Source organism: Mesocricetus auratus, unplaced genomic scaffold (assembly GCF_017639785.1).
Source record: "Mesocricetus auratus isolate SY011 unplaced genomic scaffold, BCM_Maur_2.0 Super-Scaffold_100006, whole genome shotgun sequence".
NCBI classification, from domain to species: Eukaryota; Metazoa; Chordata; class Mammalia; order Rodentia; family Cricetidae; genus Mesocricetus; species Mesocricetus auratus.
Window position 1 is genome coordinate 82642340 of NW_024429190.1, and position 27704 is coordinate 82670043.

The window sequence follows — 27704 nt, forward strand, 5'->3', positions numbered from 1 at the left end:
TGTAAAAAAGAATCTGCCACGTGTAAAACATCCCCCAGTAGTCTTGTGACTTTGCTCCTGCTCTTAGTAGCAATTACACACTGCTAATGGCTTCCTTTACTAGCTAGCTCCAGTATTTCTTTGTGTTTGAAGCATTCAGGGTAGAAGAATCTGACTTTTCAGCAGCCTCATAGTGAGCTGATAGATGAGGTTTATATCCAGGGCTGAGGCAGTGGTAAAGAGCTGCTTCTGATACCACTGTTTCTCTAGTAAAAGTTGGGTTGACTAAAACTAGAGTCCATAACACTCAATCAGAATCAGCTATATCTGAGCCATTCAAGAAAATTAGGGGCTAAACGTGACTGTCATGTCAAACAGACTTTTTAGTGTGTAGGTTACAGACTGTGAAACAAGGCCATGCAGTCTACAAGCACATTGCAAATCCTGGTACACTGTCCTTCTTGGAAATTCCTGTGCCTCCTTTACGACTCCAGTGAATTGCCATGTTCTATTTTAAGCCTCCCCCAGTTCCTCTATTTTTGTTCCCATATTTTTTTCAGGCCTCTTCTCTGTTGATCACATTTGGCTAACAGTCTTTTTCTTTTTTTTTCTTGTAGACTGTGATCTATTTAAAAAGAGATATTCTTTTGTATCTCAGCACTCCAAAAGAGATTGTTCTGTACCACCCAACATCAGGACAAAACTTGGAATAAAGTAGATGAATGATGAATTCATAAAGAATGGAACCATACCTGATTCCCGTTATTCATATGCTTGTTCCAATTACAGCAACTCCCAGATCTTATTGAGGTTGAGGAAGTAATGGTGCTGGCAGGGACTGAGCAGATAGCTGTATCTGTGTGTGTACAGAGGAGGGGAGGAGTCATACCACAAAAGATGAGGTCAGATAATAAGAACTGCCACGTTGAGTAGCTTCATCATAATACAAACGTCATAAAATGCACTTAGACAACCCTAGACAGTCTAGGTCAGTCACTCAATATGACCTCGTGGTACAGTCGCAATACACAGGAAGCATGACTATAAAGGGACAAACTGCTTTATAGTATTGCTTAATACTGTAAAATGACAATACTAAACGTTGTCCTCTGTATAATGTGCTGCACTTTGTATGACTGGCTGCACTGTAAGTCTGTTTCTTTTGTCATGTTTCAGCAGAAGAGTGTGTGCTAACATGTACTATAGCTTCCCTGTCACTAGGCAACAAGAATTTAGCTATAGCGTGATCTTAAGGGCCACTGTCATGTATGTAGCCTATGCTGACAGAATGTTGCATGATACATGGTAGCAGTTCCTTTTAGTTTCTAGTGTATCTAACACCTTGTTGTTTCCTCCCTTAGGAAGTCCAGCGTTGTACAGCTGATATGAACATCACTGCAGAACATTCCAATCACCCAGATAATAAGCACAAAAACAGATACATCAACATTTTAGCATGTGAGTAATGAGCTTTAAATGATTTTCAACTATGAGAAAATGACATCTTCATGCTGCATAGAAAGCCAGTGAGAACCAGAAGACCAAGAAAGTCTACCTGAGAGCTAGCATCACTCAGGGTGTGCACAGTGCAGAGCATTTCCTGCCCGGGGTCTACCTGAGAGCTAGCATCACTCAGGGTGTGCACAGTACAGGGCATTTCCTGCCCGGGGTCTACCTGAGAGCTAGCATCACTCAGGGTGTGCACAGTGCAGGGCATTTCCTGCCCGGGGTCTACCTGAGAGCTAGCATCACTCAGGGTGTGCACAGTGCAGGGCATTTCCTGCCCGGGGTCTACCTGAGAGCTAGCATCACTCAGGGTGTGCACAGTGCAGGGCATTTCCTGCCCCTGGGTCTACCTGAGAGCTAGCATCACTCAGGGTGTGCACAGTGCAGGGCATTTCCTGCCCGGGGTCTACCTGAGAGCTAGCATCACTCAGGGTGTGCACAGTGCAGGACATTTCCTGCCCGGGGTCTACCTGAGAGCTAGCATCACTCAGGGTGTGCACAGTGCAGGACATTTCCTGCCCGGGGTCTACCTGAGAGCTAGCATCACTCAGGGTGTGCACAGTGCAGGGCATTTCCTGCCCGGGGTCTACCTGAGAGCTAGCATCACTCAGGGTGTGCACAGTGCAGGGCATTTCCTGCCCCTGGGGTCTTTCACTGGACTGCCAGAACTCAGAGAGCTTAATAAAGTGACTAAGAGAAACTATCCTGGGCTTTTGTATTTTCACATGAGGTGACATCATATCAGATCTTGGGAGACAAAGTATGAATGTATTATGGCTATCCTGACATTATTTTTAACCAGTGAGAAGCAAGTCTTTTTAATATAAAATTGGAGAACTGAATTAAATAAGCCCAATTTCAAAACAATTTAAAATTATAACTACATGGGTATATGCTTTGAAAAATGGTAGGGACCAATTTCATGGTTAACACATACTGTAATAAGGACCACATTACACAGAATAGTTTGGCTAAGGACTTTAAATTGAACCACTTAAAGTTTGAATACTGCTATAAAGATTTTTGAATAAAATGTTAATAAGCTCATCTACATGCCATTTAAAGTGTGCAGTTCACTGGGTATATTCAGGGGTGTTGTCATAATCACAATCTAATTTTCAAGTATTTCTAGCAACAAGAAACTCTATGGCTGTTAACTGATATCCTTCCCCCCTGAAATTAGTTACTTTCTCCTTCTCAGGGTTTATATTTCTCTCAACAGTCCTTGTGGATGGAATTCTACATGTGAAGCCTTTGGTTCTGGCTGCTCCCACTTAGCATCATTTCAGAGTTCATCCACGTTGGACTATGTATCATGGAATCCATTCACTTTTAGTACTCCATAGCATGGATCTATACTTTGCTTAGTCCATTCGTCATTTGATAGGTGTTTAGGTCTTATCCAATGTGGGGCTATTAAGAGTAATGCTGTTAGAAACACTCACAGACAGGGCTTTGTGCCGATCTGGTTTCTGCTTTCTTGGATGCATGCATAGCAGTGGAGTAACTGGTTTACGGATGAGCCTGTGCTCAACACTGAGGAGAACTGGCAACAGGCTTTTTCCAAAGTGGCTGTGCTGAGCTCCATTCTCACTGGCAGTGTAGAACAGGTCCAGCGGCTCCACGTTTTTACAGAAGCATCCTATTTTGTTTTGTGGGAGGAGTCTTAGTGATGGTATGGGGTGGAAACCTCTGATGCACATTCCTTTGTGATTGGCTGAGTGGTCAGTAGGAATGATACATGTCATATGCTGCTTGGCCATCTGTATACCTTCTTTTGGGAAAACCTGTTGTCATCTTTTATTCCTCTACTTTTTCTTAGCTGCATTTTATCTCTTTACTTTGAACTTTATATACTGTGGGATTCCCCGCATTTCTGCTCATTCTTTGCCTGATGCTTTCACTTTCTTACTGGTGCCCTCTCAAATCTTCAAAAGTCCATCAGTATCCAACTTAACCTGTTTCTTGGTAGTGGTGGTGTTTTTAGAGTCATATCTTAGAAAGGGAAGGCCATACCAAATTTACTCCTGTGGTTTTGTCTTTAAAGTTTTATGGTTTTAGCACTCTTTAAAGTTTTGTCTTTAAAGTTTTATGGTTTTAGGTCTTCGATCTGTTTTGATTACATTTTTATGTGTTTTGAGGTAGGAGCTATTCTTCATTTTGTTGAATGTGGATATCTACTTGTACTGTGGCTTAAGATTTAAGGTTTTCTCCCATTAGATTGGGTTGGACAGTCATCTTACTGTAAGGTAATGAGTTGCTTCTGGATCCTGGGTTCTATTTCTGGTGATATCTGCCTTAGTTCTGTTGCCAGCACTGTACTGCTATAATTAGTGGCAGCTTTGTGGCAAAGTTTGAAATTAGAAACTAAGATTCTCCTGTTTAGGCTCTTAGTCCCTTGCATTTTCATATGAATTTTAGCATCAACTAGACTCTTACTACTTAATTTTGGAGCCAGGATTTCGATGAGGCTTGTACTGAATGGAAGATGAATTTTAGAACCATTGCTGTTTTAATATTGTCTTAGGGTTGTAAAGGTGGGATGTCTTTCCACTTTGGTCTTCTTATTTCTTTCAACTGTGTTTACACTTGCGTTGCACAAGCTTTTGCTTCCTTTGTGGATGTATTCCTGTTTTATTGGCTTTGGTTTATTTGTTTTTGTTTTTGTTTTAGATTTGTTAATACAAGTGTGTGTAGGCTGCATGGATGTCTGTGTACCATGGGCATGCAGTGCTCACCGAGGCCAGAAGAGGGCCTCAGATCCCCTTAGACCTGGAGTCACAGACAGTTGTTAGCCACCTTGTAGGTACTTGGGATGGAACCCCAATCCGCTGCAAGAGCAGTAAGCGCTCTCAACCACTGAGCCATCTCTTCACCCACCCCATTTTATTCTTTCTGATGCTTATTGCAAATGGAAATGTTCAGTGTAAAGAAGTTCAGTCAATTTTTATGTATTGATTGTATTTCATGCAGCCCTGTTAGACCTGTTCGTTCTAAGAGATAATTTTTTGTGAACCCCTTTGGGCTTATATATATAAGATCATATCATGTATGAATAGAGATAGTTTTATTTGTACTAATTTCTAAAAGTACAAACTGCTCTTAGTAGGACTGTTGGTTTCGTTTCTATGAATGAGTAAAAAGGAAATGAAAAGGTATTTGAAAAAAGTCTTTTCTTTCTCTTCTAGTCTCTGCATGGATCAGCTTTAACAGTTGCTAACAGAGACCATCATCTCTGCTTCACATGTTCAGAGAGTTGGGCTTTTGTGTTCTAGCCACGCATGTTCTGTGCACATTGCTTATCACACTCCTCCGTCCCTTTGTTCATGACTTTATATAGCAAAGGGTACCAAAGAATTGTCCCAGAGACCAGTAAGATCCGACGTTGAGAATGCCAGAATCATGATAGAGGAAAGCTCTGGGTCTTTCCAGTCCTCTGGGAAGATGGCTGGAATCCATCCTTACAGAGCAGTAAAGCACCCTGCAGACATTGGTGTTCATAAAAAGTCCCTTATATAGAAAAACTTTGTTTATACTTTTTCATGTAACATACTTTGATCCTATTGGGGTTTTTCTCCCCAACTTTCCCCGACATCCTTACACAACCTCATGAGTTCTTGTGATCTTGTTCATGTGTGTGTTCTTGTCCGCCTCCCCCTCTAAATTTATAGTACTAGGAAGGAAATGGAAGAATGGATAATCAAAGGCCCTTGAGCTTGCTTTTGAGATAGGAAAATGAAAATTTGGAGTATTATAGCATTTCCAGGAGTTTCATAAGAGCTAGGAAAGGCTCTGATTTGTGCTCCTGGGGCCCTCTCTGGGATATCGGGCAGTGGTGGGATGGCTTTGAAGCTGTATTCACTAGCTGTTCATCGCAGCACCTGGTCGCCTTGTGTTACGGATGTTGCCAGTGGTTGCTGTTCTAATTCTACTTTTGTTTTTGTCTTTTATTCCCTGCAGATGATCACAGTAGGGTGAAGTTAAGACCTTTACCAGGAAAAGACTCTAAGCACAGTGACTACATCAATGCAAACTATGTCGATGTAAGTCAGAAAGATTCTTACACTTGTTTCAGGAAATAGAAGTGGATGAGTGTACTTTAGCACTACACAGAAATGCCACTAAAAACACTGCCTGTTCCATGTGGACGGTACTTGAATTATTAACTGGTCGTCTGTGATACCGCTTTCATCCCTTTGCATTGTGTCATCTTTGAAGGGTTACAACAAAGCAAAAGCCTACATTGCCACCCAGGGACCTTTAAAGTCTACCTTTGAAGATTTCTGGAGGATGATCTGGGAACAAAATACAGGAATCATCATCATGATTACAAACCTTGTGGAAAAAGGAAGGGTAAGGACCCGTTACTTCACTGTCTTCTCATTTTGTGAATGAATGTGAATAAAGTGCCTGCCGTAGGGAGGGACACTGACCCGGTGTAACAGACCGGAGAGTAATCTCCATGTGGAATTGCTTGTGTTCTCGGAAAGAGCTAAGGCCTCACAAGTGCAAATTAATATGATCACACCGGCGTGTTTTAGGGGTACCCAGGCGTGTGCGGTGAGACAGATGAATGCGTCCTCTGCTATGGACAGTTTAGAGACGTTCACATTTGATATGAGAAACGGACTGAAAGGAGAAAGGATGTACAGCAACAGGAGACAGCAAACACCAGGGAAGTTAGAAAGAAACTAAGGGGAAAGTAGAGGCTACCCAGTGACCGTCACGAAGAGTGTAGTTGACTGCTGCATTTTACCTTGTGGACATGGTGCTGACTGAAGCTGAGATAAAGACTGAGTCTCAGGTTCACTGTCTATGAAGTCCTGGGTTTTGTTGGTGGTAACCTAGTCTTGTAACACAGAGATTGCCAGCCAGCCTGGCTTCTTCTGTAAGCCCGGCCCAGATGGTACTTGAAACTATGCTATATCACAGTCTACTCGTATTTTAAGTGCTCTCTTTCTCTCTCTCTCTCTCTCCCTCTCTCCATCTGTCTGTCTGTCTGTCTCTCTCTCTCTTTCGTGTGTGTGTGTGTGTGTTGTGTGTGTATGTTGATCATAAATAAATACTGGCCCATTTCTCAGATAATGTTAGGCAAACGTATCCCAAGTCATGAACTTCTTCAGGGTCACACTAGCCATAAATAGTTTCAGCCCATACCTTTCTTTTTTAGTAAAAAAAAAAAAAAAAAAAGAGAGAGACAATATTATCTGTGCCTCAAAACTGTTGCTTGAAAATCCTAACTTTTTCCCTTGCAGAGAAAATGTGATCAGTACTGGCCTATGGAGAACAGTGAGGAGTATGGAAACATTATTGTCACACTGAAGAGCACAAAAGTACATGCCTGCTATACTGTTCGTCGTTTTTCAGTGAGAAATGCAAAAGTGAAAAAGGTGTGTGCACACTGGGTAAGCTGTATGGAGACTCCTGAACAATGGAGGCAAATCCAAACTTTTAGGACACTTTCCTAGGGTCTCTCTCTCTCTCTCTCTCTCTCTCTCTCTCTCTCTATATATATATATATATATATATATATATATATATATATATCAGACTGGCCCCAAACTGGCTGTGTAACTGAGATCATTGACTTAGTCCTCCCATCTGCACCTTCCGAGTGCTGGATTTCAGGCTTTGCCCCGCCAATACTAGGTTTATATGGTGCTAGGCATCCAACCAGGGTTCTACCCACTGAGCTATCCAGCCCTATATCTCTTTTTGTCCAATGTCTGTGTATCATGTGACTGTCATTGGCAACATGCATGAGGCCAGTTAAGGTGCTCTGGCTGGCTCCTTTCTTCTCCACAAACCTGGCTTCATAAGGGTCACCTGAGGTGGAGAACACAGCAAAAACAGTGGCACCAACTTCCTGACGGATTCAATGCAGTGTCTCCCAAAAAGTATCCCAAGGACTTCCAGTCCCGCAAGACAGTTAGTTAAAACTCATGTTCTGCTGCTCAGTAAGAAAAGCGGCTGCTACATAGTATGCACCCTCTTTTAAAAATGGGCAGTGAACACAAGTGACCATAGTGTTTGAGTTCATGTTTTGTCGTGTGACTTAACCATAGCATCTTCTTCTGTAAACTGGTAGTGTTCTGAGAATCACGATGTGGAAATACTGCTTTCAAGTTATCTCAGTTTTTTTTCCTCCCTCAAATCCCCTGTCACAACAAGAGTTACCACAGCAATATTTTGGAACCTAAATAGCAGCTCAGTGAGAAAGTACAGTTGTGACACTCTTGAGTCTGACAGTTGTCTGAAGCAGTACCATTCAATCTTCATGGGCATCTCAGGAAATGCAGTCGAATGGCGGCCCCCTTGCCATGGAAGAATCCACATTTACTCAGCTCTAAGGCCCACCGATAGACCAAGACTAGCAGTCCTTCCTCGGGGTGGCTGTTGGGCACGAACTGCACCGTTCTAGCTCAGCAGCTCTGTGTGTTCCTCATTGTTCAGCTTCTGGGTGGTTCAAGCCAGTCAGTAATTCTCTAAAGTTTAGAGAGCTCACAGGAGAGCTCCGAGTATTTAAGCAGGCCCAGTTGCCCTTCTTTGACAATAGCGTGTGAGAGACAGCAGTAGGAACTCAGGATACTCTGTGTTTGGTCAAGGCATAGAGACTCATCTAATTGGGTTAGTGAGAGTGTAAAATGATTGGTCCTAAATGGAGACTGCCCTGTAAAAGTCGTTTGTGAGAGTGACAGGAATGAGACTTGGCCCCGGGCTCTAGAGCTGTAGGTTCATATCACACTTCCTCTCGATTCTTGTAGGACGTATGGATGTAAGGAACCCTGGCTTGGGATGTCCAGACTGAGTGGTGGGGAAGAAATGGGAATTGACAGATGAAAGTAAAGCTCACAGCTGGGCAGCAAGTCAGGAGAAGCAGGCTTTGTGGGAGAGCTCACAGTGCTTTGGATTACTCTAAAAGCCTGGTGTTGTTAAATGTTCATTCTTGGAATGATTTTATTCCTCTTTTCTGGGAGATGTGGATACTGCTGTGAGACCAAATGAAACTTGGCCACAAACAGGAGATAATTTAGCCCCGAGACAATTGTTTAAGGACTGAAATCCTTAAGGTCATGTTTCCTGACAGTGGTGTACTATTCTTACCCAAGAGCTAACCCTCGGGGCTCAAAGTGCCTTTTGACACTTTTCTTTCTACAGGGCCAGAAGGGAAACACCAAGGGTCGTCAGAACGAGAGGACAGTGATCCAGTATCACTACACACAGTGGCCTGACATGGGAGTCCCGGAGTACACACTCCCGGTCCTGACCTTTGTGCGGAGATCATCAGCAGCTCGGATACCAGACATGGGCCCCGTGTTGGTGCACTGCAGGTAGGGCCAGCATGCAGAGTGAGGAGAAGCTGGGGATGTGAGCCCTGCGAACTCAGCCTGTGCTCAGACAAAGCACAGAGAGAGTTCCTGTGGCCCGTGGCCTCTTTGAGGACTGGGGTAAGTAAGCTTCATGCAGCTGTGAATAACTGCACTGCTGTCACATGAGAACATCATCTGAAAAAAGGTACAAAAGAAATCTGTAGCCTTGAGAAAAAGACTGTCAGACTGACTAAACTCTAGTGTTTATGGAACGGTCTTGGTAAGATCCTGCGACTGTAAGGAAATTGTGGGCTCCGCCTAAGAAATTAGAATATAAATGAGAGCATTCCGTAGCAGAGATTCTAATTTTTGTCTAAATAGATTTTCTGAGGGAACCCTCTAAATGGTAATATTTATGACATCTATAAAAGGGTTCTATTAATTTCCAACTTATATGTGCTGTATATACTACTGCTTACAAAAGCTCTTGAAAAAGTTTGTATTTTCTGTGAACTAACTAAAACAACTTTAGATGATTATTTAAATATCTTTACTGTATGTTTCATTTATGAGTGCATTCATGACTTTCCCCACGCTAGTGCTTAAGTTACCTTTTCTGTGGCTAATGTTGCATAGCTGTGCAGCATTTTCTAAGCATCTCTGTGGGCATCCTGACAACAGGCTTTAACAAAACAAGTCATTTACAGAAGATCCACCCGTGTTTAAATGCTTATGAGAATTCTACCTTTTTGCTAATCCATTTTGCAACTAGCAGTGGAAATAAGTCTGCCAAACTGCTGGGTATTGTGCTAGATGGGTGATCTCCTGGGGGCATTCTGCCAGAGTAAGCTTGCCATTCAATACTACAAGATTCAGATCATCTTGGATATCTTCTAAAAGAGGAATTAGGAAAATATCTACAAGAGGCCAAATTTTCTGGGCATACCATTCTCCTTTACTAAGAGGAAAATATCCCATCAATAGAATTTTTTCTACAGCTGAGAACATTGGTTGGCTTCTAAGTTACATGAAGCAAAGGCAGGCAGACAGAGTTGTAAAGAAAAGGGATTTTAGTCAAAGGGGAAGTTTCCAGATTCAGTAAGGGAGCCACAGAACTAAGTTCCTGCCTCCGGCGGGAAGATGGCTGCTGCAAGGCCCCTCTAGCTCCATTCCTTGCTTTGGCCTGCAAGGAGCACTGAGGTGCCAACTGTGTCCCATTTGTCATCATAGAGTAAAAGCATTCTGTGCTCCTCATCAGGGTTAGATGGTGGGAAGTGTTCAGGTGATACCTATATGAATAGCATATGTCATTTCTAGTAGGCTGTCTGGAAAACGAGCTGTTGCTTAGTTCACGAACGTTTACATTTTTTTTTTCTGGACAATGGTTAAAAGTACTAAGTGAGTGCCTTCATCTCTTACAGTGCTGGTGTGGGCAGGACGGGCACCTACATTGTCATAGACAGCATGCTGCAACAGATAAAAGACAAGAGCACAGTCAATGTCCTGGGATTCCTGAAGCATATCAGGACACAGCGTAACTACCTCGTCCAGACTGAGGTAAGTAAGGGGTGGTTGTCAGGACATCCAACACAGGTCAAAACAAGCTGAGGAGAAAGATTCATTCCCAGAGACCCTGAGGAGATATATGAGCATGGACTTGAGACTTCTGAGGAGCATGCTCTTTCTGGATCACAGCTTTCCATCACTGTCTTAATGTCTAGACGCCAGGAATCAGCTACAGTTCCACCAAGTCATACTCCAGATCACAGGGAGTTAAGCGTGCTCCCTGGCAAACGTGGGAAATTTGGTTCTTGAGCCCTTTATTGAACATGTGTTTGTAGCTGTGTGCTATTATCAAACCACTTGGTCTAGACATAATGGAGAAATACAGAGCTAAACTCAACACAAGCCTCTGCCACAAAGTTGTCAAGTGAATACTGGGGTCCTCATTCAGTTACAAACGCTTGAGAAATGCACTGTAGGTCTCTGTCCAGGGCAGGGTTGATCTGGTTAGCTTTATGAATGGGTAGCTCTCTCCTGGTATATCCCCTCAGTGACCGCCACACATCCTACCTTTCAGGAGCAGTACATTTTCATTCATGATGCCTTGTTGGAAGCCATCCTCGGAAAGGAGACTGAAGTATCTTCAAGTCAGCTGCATAGCTATGTTAACAGTATCCTCATACCAGGAGTAGGAGGAAAGACACGGCTGGAAAAGCAGTTCAAGGTATGGCTCTGGATAATATCTTTAGTAAAGACAGGAATTAAAAACCGCCCTGAATTTGGGTCATGTCTTCTTTATATTCATGATGCTGAAATGGATTATTGTTTTTACTCCATCATAGTGTTTTGATCATATGTACATGTTGACATTCAAGTAGATGTGTCACAGTGCTTTATTTTCTTCTGGGCTGTTGATAACTTTATCTAAATGTAGGTAGACACCATCTTCTAGCCCATTGATGTAAGACTTTCAGCCATTTTTTTTGACCCCCAAAATACTGGGGTTTTTTTCCTCAAAAGTATTCAATAATACTTTTATTGAGGATACTTATTTGATCCAGGAGTGGTAGCACATGCCAGTAATCCCAGTACTCAGGCTGAGGCAGAAGGATCACAGATTCTATAGAGCACAGGGGCTATCACATGCTATAGAGTGAGACCCTGTCAGAAGAGAGAGGGGGAGATGGGAGTGACTATGTACCTATTGCGACAAAGTATACTTCTTTGAAAAATCACCACAGAAGGCAATTGGGAAACTAAAAAAAAGGCAGTTACTAAGTAGTGGAGATAAAGCTTAACTTATTTTAATGAACAGAAGAAAGTCTAGTGGTAGTTAAGGTGTGTGTGTGTGTGTGTGTGTGTGTGTGTGTGTGTGTGTGTGGTTGGAGGTAAAGACTGCTGAAGTCATTAACTGTCACTTTCAGATACTGTCTTCCCTTTTTCTTAGCTGCGCACTGCCTTTCAGGTCTAGTTTTTGCACGTTGTGATGCACACTGTCTTCTCATTCCATCTCAGAATGGAAAGGATGGGTGCAGTTCAAGTTTCCATGGGAAAAACTCGCTCTAGATTCTGAAATACTCATTGGGATCTCAGCTGAAGAAATGAGACACCCAAATAAATTATACCAAGTGGTATGAAGTGAAAAACAAATTAATTTTACTGAGTTCAATCATAACACCAATTTCAAATTTCCAATTCTCCTCTAAACAGCCTAACCACTTGAGGTAATTAGATAGCATAGTATTAGTGTAAATGTGAAAAAAATGGATTTTCACAAAACATTACATGCCAAAAATTAAAAAAAATTTTCCTTTGTTTTACATTTCTGGGATATTTGAAGATTTCAGAGTCTAGGAAAAATTTGAATGTGAAAACAAAAAGTAAACAAATTCATCTCATTTTGTCCACCTTGACACAAATGAAAAACTGTCTACATATAGGCCAAAAATAGAATCATAGAATAGTAAGGGCAACCTTATATTAAAAATCTAAAATCCCAAATGCTTCAGAATTCAGACTTTTCTGGTTGCCTACATGATGTCACAAAGGGAATTTCCATACCATGAAGTCATTATGTAAAATTACCATTACACTAAAATTCCTATCCCCAAGATATCTAATTATATATGCTATAGGATACAGAGATGACACACAGGCTTCTTGAAAGCATTAACTCTTATCTGAACCCCCTGATCTGTGTTTCTTTATGTATACTTTTAAAAGAATTCAGTGAACAAACCAGCCTTTTCAAAACTTGGAAAGAAGCCAGACAATTGGCTCTTTAAGGCACTAGCCATTTACAGAAACTCAAAAATGAAAATACCTTCTAAGGCCCAGCACAGTGGCAGTAAAACACCTGGAGAGATTATTCTCATGTATTTTGTGCATATAGAATCCCTGCTCTTGTTTTGCTAACCATGTCATGTAATGTACACACGGCACTGACATTTTCTTCAGTGGTACAGTCACTGGTAAGTTGCCTGTACTCTAGGAAATAACCTCTCATTCATGCTTATGGAAGTAACGCTAATACAAAACACAAGTGGGGGAATTTGTTGTGAAGAAGAAAAGATTCAGCTGCACTAGGATGATGATATACTAAAGCCATGCGTGAAACAATCCAAGAGTTGAAAACAAATTGAGACAGAATACAAAAGGCAGCTGGGCCTAGTTACATAAATAAGAAGAGCAACACTCCAGGGCTGAAAGATGAAAAGCCTGGCGTCAACAGAGATGGGCAGCGAATCAGTCCAGGTCTTATCTTTAAGAGACCAGACCCCTAGGGCCTGGCAGTAGATACGGGTCAAGGACACAGGCTAGCCACCAGGAGAAGGTCCACAAGTGAAGTGTGGGTGTCCTTCGGGGTACAAAAATATTTTCATTGTTTAATAGTCTGGCTGGTGATTGTAGGCAGCAACAGTGATTGTATCTTTGAATATGCCAAAAATGCCCCTCCCTTTCAGCTAATCACACAGTGTAATGCAAAATACGTGGAGTGCTTCAGTGCCCAGAAGGAGTGTAACAAGGAGAAGAACAGGAACTCTTCCGTGGTACCAGGTGAGACATTAACTTAGTGGTTCCGTGGGTGAACATTCTTAAACTAAAATGTAGGTATTATGTAAGGACACACAGCTAGCCAAGGAGACACGGTCACAATATTTCTGCTTAAAAAAAAATGATGATTAAGCTACTATCCCTGTGACATTAAGACTTTGGGTCTTAAATTAATCTGGACTAATTAGAATTCTATCATTAAATTAACTGTTGAGATCTGGCCCTATTGGTTTGTGGTGGCTTTTGTATGTGTAACTTAGGACTTAGAGAACATGTTGTATACCCTATAAACCCAGGCATTTGTTGATCATTGGGTAGATCTAGCTCTACTGACAAAGGTCACTGCTCTCTACAACCTTCACGGATAGAAAGGTCACTAAGGGGTTGAAGAAGAACAAAGTGCAGTATGTTGGTGTAACTGTAGAAATGTAATAAACCAGGGTCAGCTTACCTGGAACACTTTTTCATGTCTATATTCTAATAGGCTGTGAAAGCCTTTCCTGCAGTTAGATTTTCATCCTACAGAGTCTGTCCCGAGTACCCAGGGAAGTTTTCATTTTATACCCTCCTTAGCAGATAACACCTAAGCTTGTTTAAATATGCCAGTCCTAGGAAGGAGCCAGGGAGTCATGCCATTCACCAAGTAAATCCGAGGAAGAATTGCCCGTTCCTTTGAACAATAAGGCAAATGTGGTGTTATTGTTTCTTTCCATATGATAGCTGAGCGTGCCCGAGTGGGACTTGCACCATTGCCCGGAATGAAAGGAACAGATTACATTAATGCTTCGTACATCATGGTGAGAGTCAACCGTTACCACCTTTCAGTTTAATTGGCTGTATTTGTGATTAAGGAGCACACACCACCCCTGTGACTGATTTCATTTTTGAAGTAATTTCTCAACGTGTAACATCAAACGTATAGAAATTTCTGTGCTTGAAACTTTTAACAAAAGATGCCTAAAGGGTGGGAATACAAAAATATCTAAATTAAGCAAAATGCTTCTTAAGGAATTAATTTTATTGTTAATTCACCCAACTAGCTTTTAAATAAATGTTGAAATTGCTGTTAAGTAAAGACAGCAGGGGTAACTTGAAGTGAGTCGCATGTGGAGAGAAAATTGTCTACACAATGTTCACAGAAGTACAACTTAAAATTAGCCAAATGTACTGAGTGCCTTTCTCAATTCTTTTAGAGTAAGCAAAATAATACTGCCCTGTTACATGAATGTGTTTCACCACCACAAAGTTAGAGCGACACATACGTAGTCAATAATTCCTCTTCTCCCTAACTGAAGGGCTATTACAGAAGCAATGAATTCATTATAACCCAGCACCCTCTGCCACACACTACGAAAGATTTCTGGAGGATGATTTGGGATCATAATGCACAGATCATTGTCATGCTGCCAGACAACCAGAGCCTGGTGAGTAGAACACATCTGCTGTATATTAACAAGCCCACGAGGCCATGAACGTAATCCTGCGATATGTTGCCATAGGCTGTTGTGTCTGTGGATGCTAAGAAGGATGTCTTCGTAGCATTGTCCCTCTCACTTCCATACTTGATTCCCCAATGCTGTTTATACTGCTCTTCAACCACACTCTACTGACTGGGTAAAGGCTTTAAAAAAGCGTTCTTTTAATAAACTCCATGATAGGACTTCAGACTTATCTCTTAGCCACCACATACCACTTTCTGAAAATAGATAACTTATTACATTTAGGGCTTATGTGATTGTGTTTACCTTGTATGAATTACTTAATAGCTGGAGAAAGTGAAGGAATGACCTTGTCCAAGAGCATGCAATAATAATTAGTTTCAGATTTGTACCTAAGTCACCTGCCTGTCCAAATCATTGTACTATGTGTCCCATCGCACCACATCAGAGGAATGGGTCTCAACTTAGTGCTAATGATCTTTCCATTTCATAGTCAGGGCAACAGTAGAGACAGAAAGGAGAGGCTGTTTAGATCCATCCTGCAGAGAAGATTCAAGTCTCTAGTTCTTTCTGTCCTTCTCTGTTCAGGTTCTGTATAGGAGATGGGAAAGCACATTTTAAAACAAAATTACATGTTTCTGCATAGGGTCTCATGCATATGTACATTTCAGAATTAGCTGGGTCTTTAGAAAAGTTATTCTATGGACATGGAGCCTACAAGATAAATCAAAAGCCAGTGAAGAACCGCCTCTGAATGTCTGATGAATGAGTTTTGAATTAAGAAAGAGCAGCCTGTGGTTGAACTCTAGTCTGGATGACAGTGACTGTGTGCCCGGTCAGAAGGCACTTCTTTGCTCTGTCACACTTTACTCCAGCTTCAGGACCCGAGGTTGCTTCTTTATGATGGAATGGAGCTAGGTTGGGAAGCTTAAGCTGAAAACTGCCATGTAAGTTTTTAACTTAGCTGGCAGCAGGGGCCCATTCTGATTGGTATATGGAAATGGAAGGCATTTAGCGTTGAAATATTCACTTGTTGGATGAATTGGTATTTTGCTGCTATAACTTAACAACCAAGATTCTTCCCAGGGCTCATTTGCATGGGAAAGCTAGGAGACAATTAGACCCAACAAAGGGATACATGTTCTCCAGATAGAATACAGCAACTGATGTGGAACATGGCATGTTAGGGTCTCTCAGAAGCCAGGCTAAAAAACTACCTAAGGTTGGCATCTTTTTGTTGTGTTTTTACTACTACTATAAATGTACAACACTCCAATTTTTAAATGACTTAAAAGTCTAATCCAATTCAAAAAACAATATTACATGTAATGCGAATTAATAAATGACCCAGAGACAGACATTGGGGTTCAAACTTCAGGCTGAATATCAGAAAAGCAAAACAGGCAGCCACTAGCTTTCACCTCTACCTCAGGCTGAAAGGGCTGATCCATGCCCGAGCTCTTCACCAAGTCTCAAACTGCTGCCTCTCCTGTGGCTGGAGAATGAAAAGCCTCTCTGAGACCTTGCGTCTGTTTTATGTACTTCCCTGATGTTGGGATTATAGGTGTGAGTTGTAATTCTCTTTTAGGCTGATTCGCTCTTATAGATTTGGGTGGCCCTGGACTCACACAAATCCACTTTCCTCTTAATCCTGAGTCCTAAGAGTAAAGGTATGAACCACCACCTCCTAGCTTCTGGCTACTGGGATTAACAGTGTGTGCCTGGCTTCTATGGACCGTGGTTGACTTTGCTTTCTAATATTTAGGCGAGCTTTAACAAATCATAAATAATATATCACTACAATTACAAATTCCTTTATATCTAGACTATCTTGGACTTTTATATCTAGATGCTCATATGCCTATGTCTAGATACTCTTATATCTTTGTATCTAATCTTATGCCTTTTTAGCTAATCTTTTACCTTTATATCTAGATAATCTTACACCTATATATCTAGATAATATTTTATCTTTTGTTCTAGATTGTCTTACACCCTCATATATAGATATTCTTAAACCTTTATATGTAGATACTCTTATCTTTATATCTAGATAGTCTTATATATCTAGATAATCTCTAGAACTTGGGAGGTGGAAACAGAATGATCAAGAATTTAAGGTTGTCATCAACTAGAAAGTCTGACTTGTACTCTACAAGTTACTATCTAAAAAATTATAATAACAAATGTATCAGTGGGAAGGAGAAGATGGACAATAGAGCTTAAGACTCTGTGGGTCTTTATTTGGAGGGGAAACCTGCAGAGGGGTTCTCTGTAAAAGTCAGCCTGCCTTACTCTTATAAGCTGGGGTAGTTATAGGGCAGAAGGGAGGGGCAGAGAAGGAGATGGTAAGGTTTCCTTTTGGGTCCAAGGTTGGCCATTGCTAAGGGGAGTAAGGAGGTTATCAGTTAAAGAATACCAGATTATCAATAGATGCTTTTCTGGGGGTCCTAGGGGCAGAGCAGTGAAAAATCCAGAAAAAAAAATGTTATATTACTACTGGAAACCAAATTACTATTGTTAAGGTATTTATCTCAATGTAACAGACAGTGTATATGTAAGCGCGTGCGCGCACACACACACACACACACACACACACACACACACACACACACACACACACACCTCTGTGACAGAAAGCTGCAGAAATAAGAAGTTGCTCTTGGATCTGGGACTGTAGTTCAGTTGATAGAGTGCGTGCCTAACATGTTTGAAGCCCTGGGTTTAATCCCCAGTACCACATAAAACTGTGTGACACATGCCTGTAGTCTCAGCACTTGGGTAGGCAATGGCAGGAGGATTAGGAGGTCATACTTGGTGCTAGGTAGCAAGCTCAAGTTCACCCTGAGCCATATGAGCTTCTGCTTCCAAAAAGAACAACCTAAAAAAAAAAAAAAGGAAAAATAAAAAAGGTGAATTTAATTTTTTAACCTTTCAAGATGGGTAATTACTCCTAATTCAATATCTGTATTCAGGAGTTTTTCCCTGCCTTTGATCTCTTTGGCACCTTTAAACAAACTATATCATCAGCTATTCCTATTATGTCCTTTGAGAGCACAGGCTTATGTTGTTCTCATTTTTAAAATATCTAAATAGAGGTTCAGAGATATGAATCATGGGGTAGATAGGCTACTAGATAAATTGATCTCTGCATAGTGGTTAGATTCTAATGTTCTGTCCGTCTTGAGTATATATCCTGAATCTGTGCACGGGATCATACTTCCATTTCCTTGAACAAAGCATAATAAAACTCACGACAGTTCCAGGCTTCTTTTGTATAGATTAAACCCAATTGCTAATTTGCTTTCCCTTATGCTGAGCTTTAAAAATAAAAATGTACTTGGCAATAATCTATATTGAAACTTGAAGAGGTGATAAGTCTCATTGGACTGCTGGCTCATTTCTAATGCAACAATGTAAGGCTAAACAGAGCCTTCTTTGTTGTGGGCGTTACCCCTGACTTCGGTGATAGTAAATAGGCATTCTGAGTAAAATGCTTATGGAAACCTCTGTGCTACAGGCAAACGGGAGTTCCTCATTTGAGCCATTAAGTTTTTCTTAGGAAGCCATAATTTTCAGGGATAGAATTCAAGTACCAAGCCTGAATTTCTGTTTTGAAACTTAAAATAGATGAACGTGTAAAACTTGCCTGCTTCAAAGCTGAACAGTTTCTGCATTAACCCCTCTTGAAATCTGACACCAACGGATACCTTGTCTGTTACAAGTACCTCCTATTGACGGCCTGCCTGCTTGTTTATGCATGGCTTCCTTTCCAAAAGGGGCAGTCCTTTGCCCTTCATCAGCAGAGTGATTTAGGCCATTTATGGACATCTCTGAACATGTCCTCATTTGTCAAGACAGATGGTACAGATCCCATATCTAGCGGCTATCATCCAAAATTTATAGAGAACTCTAGAAAGTGGGCAAAAATAGGTCTTCAAGTATGACAAAAATGGTCAGCAGGTATGTGGAAAGGTATTCAGTCCTCTTACAAAATGCCACCTCCTACCAATTAGGGTGGATTTAACAAAACCCAGTGAATGACGAATGTTGGTAAGGAATAGTAGGAGCTCTTGCTGGCATGATACAACATGTCTATAACCCCAGCACTTGGAAGGCAAGGGTAGGAAAATGGATGCAAGTTAGAGGGCAGCCTAGTCCACAGTGCATTTAAGGGCTACATAAAAAAAAAAAAAGAAATACAACTCACTATACATCTATACATTGGACTATAGACTAGCACAACCATATGGAAAACAGTATTCAAGTTTCTATATAAAACACCTGCTGGGCATATACTCCCCCAAAAGAAGATAAGCACCATGTAACGTGTATGCACTCCAGTGTTCTCTGCAACATTATGCACAACAGCCAAAATACAGAAATGACCTGCGTGTCTGCACAGGGGCATATTTGCTAGCCCCTAGAAAGAATAAGATCTAGTTTTTTGCCACAGATTGAGCTCAGAGAACCCTACACTAAGTTAAATAAGCCATACACAGGGAAAAAAACATTATGCAATCCCACTAAGAAAAAAAGAAAAGAAGCTAACAAGATGGAAATCAGGGGAAGGGGTAGTTGAAGGACACAAAACACAGGTATGTATATAGAATGAATAAATCTAGGGTTCATGTACAGTCTAAGAACCATAAGTAATAAAACTGTACTATACTTAGCATTTAAGATATTGTAGCTACTGACATAAAAATAAACATTTGTACATATACATATATATACACAATCATATATGTATATGTGTATATCTATACCCGTTCATTTAAATGACTTTAGTAAACTTTACTATCTATTCTGTAACATGTATTATATTTCAAAAATACACAATTAAATTTATTTTTAAACATCGTTACTAATGAAGTATAAACTAAAGCAACTGTAAAGTAGCAAAACTAAATGAACTCTAGCTGATCTCTGGTTTTGCCATGTCTGTTATAACAGGGCTCTTGTCAACTAGAGATAGTGTATCTTCTATAGGGCAGTTGTTTGGGTTACTATGACAAGAGACAGGTGCTTTGAAATGGTTATTATGAAAGAACAATTTATAATAGACTACAATAACATTGAAAATGACTAGATGGGGGTTAATAATTCTATAAAATCAATTTAAAAGGTAACTTGAGTGGTTTGGGAGATGGCAGACATTAGGTGTCAGTTTGATAACAATGTGAAATAATTTGTTTTCCTGGTTCCCAAAGGCAGAAGATGAGTTTGTGTACTGGCCAAGTCGAGAAGAATCCATGAACTGTGAGGCCTTTACTGTCACCCTTATCAGCAAGGACAGGCTGTGCCTCTCTAATGAAGAACAAATCATCATCCATGACTTTATTCTTGAAGCTACACAGGTAACGTGACCCACATTTCCTCCACAATTGCCTAGCCTGGACCCTGTGTCTTCCTTTTAAGTAACAAAGTAATTTTACTACCTTTGTGATGGGTTCATCTGTTAAATATGTGCATTTCTGTTTGTCCTTTCTTCGTATATTTGCTTTTTCCATTTGGGTGGATGAAATGTAACAGTCTCTGGCTCAGCATGCAGACGAGTAGGTCTTCTGGCTGAATGACAAAGACGGTGCATGGCATAGTTAGTACTCAATGTAGGAGAGAAATGCTGCTTGCTTTGACATCAGAAATACAGCCTTGCAATGTGTTATGGAGCTGACACTTTAACAAACACTATTTTCACATATAATAACTGCCTTAGAAGGGTAAGAGACAATCCATGTGTATCAGCAGCTTAAACCACACCTAAGTCCCTTCCTTCTTTCTTTTCTATTATGAGTCAAAGTTAGAGTAGTGGGGCATAACGCCTCCTACAGGATTTTTGTTTTGTTTTGTTTGCTGATTAAAGAGAGCCTACTGTTCAGTGGCATGTTGTGTTTTGATGACAGATGGGTCTTGTGCTTTTTGGGTAACCTAGCACTGTTCAGAGTTTCCCGACATGCATGCTTCCTAGGGAGCAGGCTTCAGCCATTTGGTGATAGACATGAACTACTGGAGGAGCTGTTATTCTGATTTTTTGGTTGCAGGATGACTATGTACTAGAAGTTCGGCACTTTCAGTGCCCCAAATGGCCTAACCCAGATGCCCCCATAAGCAGTACCTTTGAGCTGATCAACGTCATCAAGGAAGAGGCCTTAACACGGGATGGCCCCACTATTGTTCATGACGAGTAAGTATCTGATTAGTGTATGTTAAATTCCAGTGCTCTTTTGATTGAATTCACACGGAAGTTGAAAGTAAACACCCCCCTCTCTTTGCTTTCAATACTCCTTGTTATTTCTATTGGGTAGATACATATGCAAAAGTGTTGTGGTTGTGTTTTAATTGGTCAACTTTTGCCAGGCTCTGAGTGTCCCTAGAGTGTATGTTCTAGAAGGGAAAAATACTGTACTCCTATTCTTCACCAAAAAGTAAGCAGGTTCTTACTTGGGAACAGGTGTACCCTAACAGTATTGTGTGACATTATCGGCATGCAGATTCACATGCTCAAGTCTGTTCTATTCCCAGGCTAGTCTGTTCCCACCCAGGATGCCCACAACACACATAATCTTTTGAGATGGCTATAGAATAGATGCTTTACTAAAATAATAGCAACTAGTTTCCTGTGTAATTAAGCTAGTTTCATTTAATCTCTAAGTGTGGTCTGAGAACCAACCCTTTGGGATGTATCTCCAAGGTCTTTCCAGGAGATCAGAAAAGTCAAGCTATATATATTATTACTATGTGTGTGTGTGTGTGTGTGTGTGTGTGTGTGTGTGTGCGTGTGTGTATATGCGTATATATATATATATATATATATATATATATATATATATATATATAAAACAAAGAGACCATCTGCCTTGTTCACTGCCTGTCATGAATATATAGATATTTCCAGAGTTACTTGACATGTAATGAAACTGTCACTCAAGATTAGTAGAAGGAGAAGGCTTGGGCTTCTATTGTAACATTTTCTATTTTAATTCCTAATACTTTAAATTGCCTAAATAAATAAAAGATTAACTATTATTGTAATTTGATCTTAAGATCAAGAACTGAAGACTGGTAAGAAATTCTGTAGCAAAATCCATTGACCAGTCTCCACTCTGGCTGATGCAAAGACAAGTCATAACTGCTTAGGATTACCAAGAACATAATTTACAGTATGCACTCTGTGTTTGGGGAAACAGGCACAGGGAGGAAGGTGCTTAGTACATGGAGAGATTTATAGTCAGTGTCTACTAGCGTCAGCCACACAATTTATGGGATCTAGTATAAGATGAAAATGCAGACCTTTCTGCTACAAAGACATCAGGAATGTCCAGGGCAATTGTCAAGTTCTGAAGTCACTCAGAACTGATCGAGCAAGTCCATTGAGAGATAGGAGAAGAGCCCTGGGGCTCCAAGCCACCCATCCCAACTGCCATTCTCCACTGCCTTCCTCTGGTTTTTACAGTGGTCATTCCCGCTCCCTCTTCCTCTTTCAGGCTGTGCTGCAATCCTTTCCTGCTTTCTGTTCTCATCCACTTCCCACACTTTAATTTGAGTTTGAATTTGGGTATTTTTGGCTTTGTTTGTTTGTACAGGTTTTGTTGGGACAAAGTCCTGTCATATGAGACCGGGCCGACCTGGAGCTCCTGGCAATCTTTTTGCCTTAGCCTCCCAAATACTAGGATTCCACCAAGCTGGCCTACAAACTTTACGTTGCTACTGCTCCATGAAGAGTAGCTGATTCTGGCTACAACCAACCCCCTGCTTTTCTTCCTGTACTACCGATTTCTAAGGAAACTTTACTTCTTCACAGTGATAGTGTTATAACTCAGGATGGCATTCCCTACTATGACTCTCTCTCTCTCTCTCTCTCTCTCTCTCTCTCTCTCTCTCTCTCTCTCTCTCTCTCTCTCTCTCTCTCTCTCTCTCTGAAAATAGGTTTTTGCAATACAGTTATATTTGGATGATGTTTTCCCTTCCCACCCAGATCCACACCCTTTGTGTCTCTCCTTAGAAAACAAATAGGCTCGGTAAACCAGCCCCCAAAGTTGTGAGCCTGGGAAACTGTCCCCACGACTCATCTGTCATGTGGCAGATGGACACGGAGAAATCCCCCCACCCGTCAACACCAAGGCAGGTGGGAGAGCTGGCTCTGAGTTCATAAGAGTGGGAGAGCTGGCCGGGCATTGGTGGCGCACACCTTTAATCCCAGCACTCGGGAGGCAGAGGCAGGAGGATCTCTGACAGTTCGAGGCTAGCCTGGTCTACAGAGTGAGTGCCAGCATAGGCTCCAAAGTGACACAGAGAAACCCTGTCTCAAAAAACCAAAAAAGAGTGGGAGAGCTGTTCCTGCCCCTCATCAACTGCAGCACAAGTTGAATGGCCCCTACACCAAGTCTGGACAACACAGTAGAGCTGGCCCTGTGTCGTAAGTGTGGCAGAACTGGCCCTGCCCCCTTGCTCATCACTACAAGGGAGGAACTAGCCAGGGCAATGCAGGAGAGCTCACCCTGGTGTGAGGACAAGGGAGGGCTGACCAACCCTGCAACTATCCAGATGCAGAACCAGGGTAATGAGTTGGCCTACCTGTCTATGATCTGCTGGAGTACATGAAGGGCCTGTCCTGCAGACCCAAAACTTCAGGATTTCACAACACAGGGCAACAACAGGATATCCAAGAAGAGCCCCATTGAGGGCCCAGCATTGATAGCATAGCAGAAATAAGAGGTCTGGAACCAAACCGATGACTCTTTGCAATGAACACTTGCAAGTAAAGATGCATGGACAAAAGAGTCTACTGTGTGACTCACTGTGTCACACTACAGCTTCCATGATAATATTGATTTTTCTCCTTTTTTTCTCTTAAATTACATTTTATTGGGGGGATGGAAGGATAGAAAGGCTAATATGAAGGGACGAGGAAATGAATGGGATGGAGATACACAATGTGAAAGACACAAAGATTAAATTTAAAAAGAAATGTAAAGAAGAAATAGGCATCTAAGTAATAATAATAAAATGAAATATGATAAAAACAAAAGCAAAAATGTGGAATAAAACAAAATAAACACATAGAGAAGTTTTTAAAAAAAGCACAAAAAACACACATAGACACAGAGGTACACGGGAATCTCAAAGAAACACAAAAAACCAGAAGCCATAATCTATATACAACGGAACTGTAAGAGAAAAAAAAAAGGAAAATAAAAATACCCAGGTATGGCATTATGAGAGAACTTCAAACGATGATGTTGAGGTCATTTTCTATTGGCTGAACATGAGACCTACCCTTAAGAGTAGTTTGTTTCTCCGGTGAAACTCCCTTGGAAAAAACTAATTTTTCATTTGCAGATAGTCTCAGTTGGCACCAGCTTCTTCTGGGTTAGGTCAGAGCATGTGTCTACTTTTCCTCTTAGCTCTAGGACCCCATCTGGTGCAGACCCTGCTAGGCCCTGTGCGTACTGACTGTCTCAGTCCCTGAGTTCATAAGTGTGTTTCAGTACTGTTATGTTTAGGAGGCCTTGCTTCCGTGGTATCCTCCATCCCCTCTGGCTCTTCCACTCTCCTGTTTCCTCTTCTGCCCAGTTCCCTGAGTCCTGAGGGGAGGGATTGGTGGAGGCACCTGGTTTGGGGCTGAGTGTTCCAAGGTTTACCATTTTGTGCATATTGTCTCTGCGGATCTCTGTATTTGTTCCCATATGCTGCAAGAGGAAGTTTCTCTGATGATAGCTGAGCAAGGCACAGATCTATGAGTGCAACATAAGAGTCATTTTATTGCTGTGCTCCTTTAGCAGACCAGTAGTGTTTGGTTTTCCCCAAGGCGGCTGGTCTATCTAGTCTCAGGTTCTTGCTAACCCAAGCAGTGTCAGGTATGGGTTCCACGGGTCTTGGTTGGTCACTCCCACAAGCTCTGAGCCACTACTGAACCAGCATGTCTCACAATGGTCACCATTGTCAGTCAAAGGGTTTGTGGCCGGGTTGTTGTTTCCCTTTCTCCATTGCTACCGTTGGATGCATAGTACCTTCCATGGCAACATCCTCAGCTGTGATCTCAAAAACAGTTCTAGCTGGGTGGTGGTGGTTTATGTCTTTAATCCCAGCACTCAGGAGGCAGAGGCAGGAGGATCTCTGAATTCGAGGCCAGCCTGGTCTGCAGAGTGAGTTCCAGGACAGCCTCCAAAAGAATACAGAGAAACCCTGTCTTGAAAAAAAAGTCTAAAGGTATAATAATTGTATCTCTTATGGCCATAGACTTAATGCATACAAGACATGGATCCTCAATATATTTTAGAATCAACACAGTTCAAGTACTTCGGTGTTTTTCTTTAAACCAGCATTATTACTTTTAACTAAAGAAAGTGGTAAGCTGATTTCGTAAGCCAGTGGATGTGTAACTGCTGTGTAATGTAGCCTGTAAGTTACTGAAATCACTTCTGCACCAAGTCCATGGAGTTCTGAATGCAAATCTATGAAACTCAGCAAATATCATTCAGTCCTAATATAATGCGTAAAGTTCTAAAAGAGAATGGTCCTTATTTTCTTCAGCCTTCTTTTATTCTAGTGTTAGATGTGTAGGTGCATTTGATTTTAGTTTCCAGGTGTGCTTAAGCCTTGCTGTTTACACACTCCTGGGAAGTGTGACATTAAGGGCTTTCCTCGTGTGTTAACATTACAGTTTTCCTTGCACAGAACTAGAGATAACTTAGCCCACTGTCACCTAGGCCAGATGTTACAACTACCATTATGCGTGTTACTTGTCCTTGATGAAAATGCTAAACAGTGTATGTATTAAGAAGGGCTAGTGGTGGTGATACAGGCCTTTAATCCCAGTACTTTGGGAGGCAGAGGCAGGTGAATCTGTGAGTTCTAGACCAGCTTGGTCTACAAAGTACGTTCCAGGACAGCCAGGATTTTTACACAGAGAAACCTTGCCTCAACCCCTCTACTCCCCAAAAAAAATCCTCACAAAGAATAGCCAGTGGTAGAAAAGGTAACCATCCCACAGAAAGACTAACATACTCCCACATGAAAGCACACTCCACAAACAGAGCATGGTCATCATGCTGTTCTGTCTGACTGGCTTGAGCCAATCTTTAAGAAGAGCTAGGAAAATAAGGAGGGGAATTCTGAGTTTAATCATTTCATTAGAATGGGATAAGTAAAGGTTAAATTGTTTCCTTCATAAAACCAAGTCAGTACAAATAGTTTTTTTTAAATACTATGTAAATAAGGTCAACTTAGTACAACGTAGAATCCAACAAAAGACAGCACAATGAGAAGGGACCAAAATAAACACAAAAAAGTAAATCAAAATAGAGTAACCATAGTGGATATTAAAAGAATATATTTAGAGAGCTTATGAAGAGTTTGTGAAATAATTACAAACATACCATGAGCCAGTTAACAAAATCAACACCTAAAAATGAAAAACACTACTATTAAAAATGAAAGAGAGATGCTAGTGGTGGGATGGGCGAGGCTGACATAGAACTAGCAGAAGCTAGACTTGGGAGCTCTAACATGTCTAGGAGTTGATGCACAGGGAGATAAAACCCTAAAGGAACACCAGCTAAAGTTTTAGAGACAACGAAGAATTAAGTTTCAAACTGAACCAATTAGGAGCCACTTGAAAAGTAGCATTTGGAGAGACCCTGAATAGCACAGTTTTACCTAGTGCTGATGGAGACACACGTGCGCTCAAGGGGTACTGAGTGAGAGATAGCCTTGGAAACACAAGTGACTTACCTATGTAAACTGACCAAAAATAGAATCTCAATAAATCACTACAAACCAGATACAAAACCACACTCATTCATCACAACACGTTAATATTAGAACTCCGCAGTTAAATAAGATTCTAAATCCTGTTGATGGAAACTGAAATTCTTACATGTGAAACTACTTATAAATAATTTGTGGCTCAAAGAGGTAAACAAGATTGGAACTGCAAAATAATACCAAATGATGAAAGCATTAACTTTCAAAAAGAACCAAACTGTACCTCCCCCTAAAGAGTCATAGCCCAATCTATATTTATTGACGTTTGGAAACAAACTTGGCTTTCAGTTTAAAAAGCTAGGGTGCCGGGCGGTGGTGGCACACGCCTTTAATCCCAGCACTCGGGAGGCAGAGGCAGGCGGATCTCTGTGCGTTCGAGGCCAGGCTGGACCGATAGCCTCCGAAACAATACAGAGAAACCCTGTCTCGTTAAAAACCAAAAAAAAAAAAAAAAAAAGCTAGGGTAAGCCGGGTGGTGGTGGCGCAAGCCTTTAATCCCGGCACTCGGGAGGCAGAGGCAGGCGGATCTCTGTGAGTTCGAGGCCGGGCTGGACCGATAGCCTCCGAAACAATACAGAGAAACCCTGCCTCGTAAAAACCAAATAAATAAATAAATAAAAATAAAAAGCTAGGGTAAAAAACAGATAAAGCAACTAAAATACAGGTAACAACCAGAAGAAAGCAAAAAGAACGAGGTGGGAGCGAAGATAAAAAGTGTAAGCAATAAATAGACCTGACCTAATGAAAGATACAATGGTGATATCCAGGGGAGGTGACACACTTCTACAGTCCCAGCTCTAAGGAGACTAAGGTAGGAGGATCAGGAGTACACAACCAGCCTGGACTCCACAATGACAAGTTCTCTTTAGAGGGGAAGAAGGAGGCTGGGAGTGAACACTGAAAGCTGTAACAAAGAAAACAATTCTAGAAGGTATAGTTAAGAAGAAAAAAAAACTTCCACTTAAAAACATCTGAGAACTATATGTTTAAGCCTGTTCGTTTAGGTTCTTAGCATTTATAATTTACTTATAAAAGCTAATTATCAATAAAACATTTACAATTTACTTCAGTTCATATGAAGGAGGAAACAGGTAGAAGACTGTCCACAAGCTGGTAATTTGTGTAGTTGTATGATAGTGATAGA

General features: G+C 41.2%; 1 protein-coding gene across 5 annotated transcripts in view; it reads left to right on the forward strand.

Annotated features, from left to right (window-relative positions):
- The window catches only part of Ptprg (protein tyrosine phosphatase receptor type G), a 664886-nt gene that overhangs the window by 630379 nt on the left and 6803 nt on the right, over positions 1–27704 (forward strand). For 3 of the 5 annotated variants that reach the window (XM_005076387.3, XM_005076388.4, XM_040747571.1), the window contains 12 exons: positions 1341–1437; positions 5446–5528; positions 5704–5838; positions 6741–6875; positions 8644–8816; positions 10217–10352; positions 10876–11022; positions 13262–13355; positions 14073–14149; positions 14648–14776; positions 20005–20151; positions 20836–20978. In XM_005076387.3, coding sequence (XP_005076444.1) covers positions 1341–1437; positions 5446–5528; positions 5704–5838; positions 6741–6875; positions 8644–8816; positions 10217–10352; positions 10876–11022; positions 13262–13355; positions 14073–14149; positions 14648–14776; positions 20005–20151; positions 20836–20978 — 1496 coding nt within the window. Of the gene's footprint in view, positions 1–1340; positions 1438–5445; positions 5529–5703; positions 5839–6740; positions 6891–8643; positions 8817–10216; positions 10353–10875; positions 11023–13261; positions 13356–14072; positions 14150–14647; positions 14777–20004; positions 20152–20835; positions 20979–27704 lie in introns of all 5 variants that reach the window. The other 2 variants (XM_021230841.2, XM_021230842.2) reach the window with 1 other exon arrangement.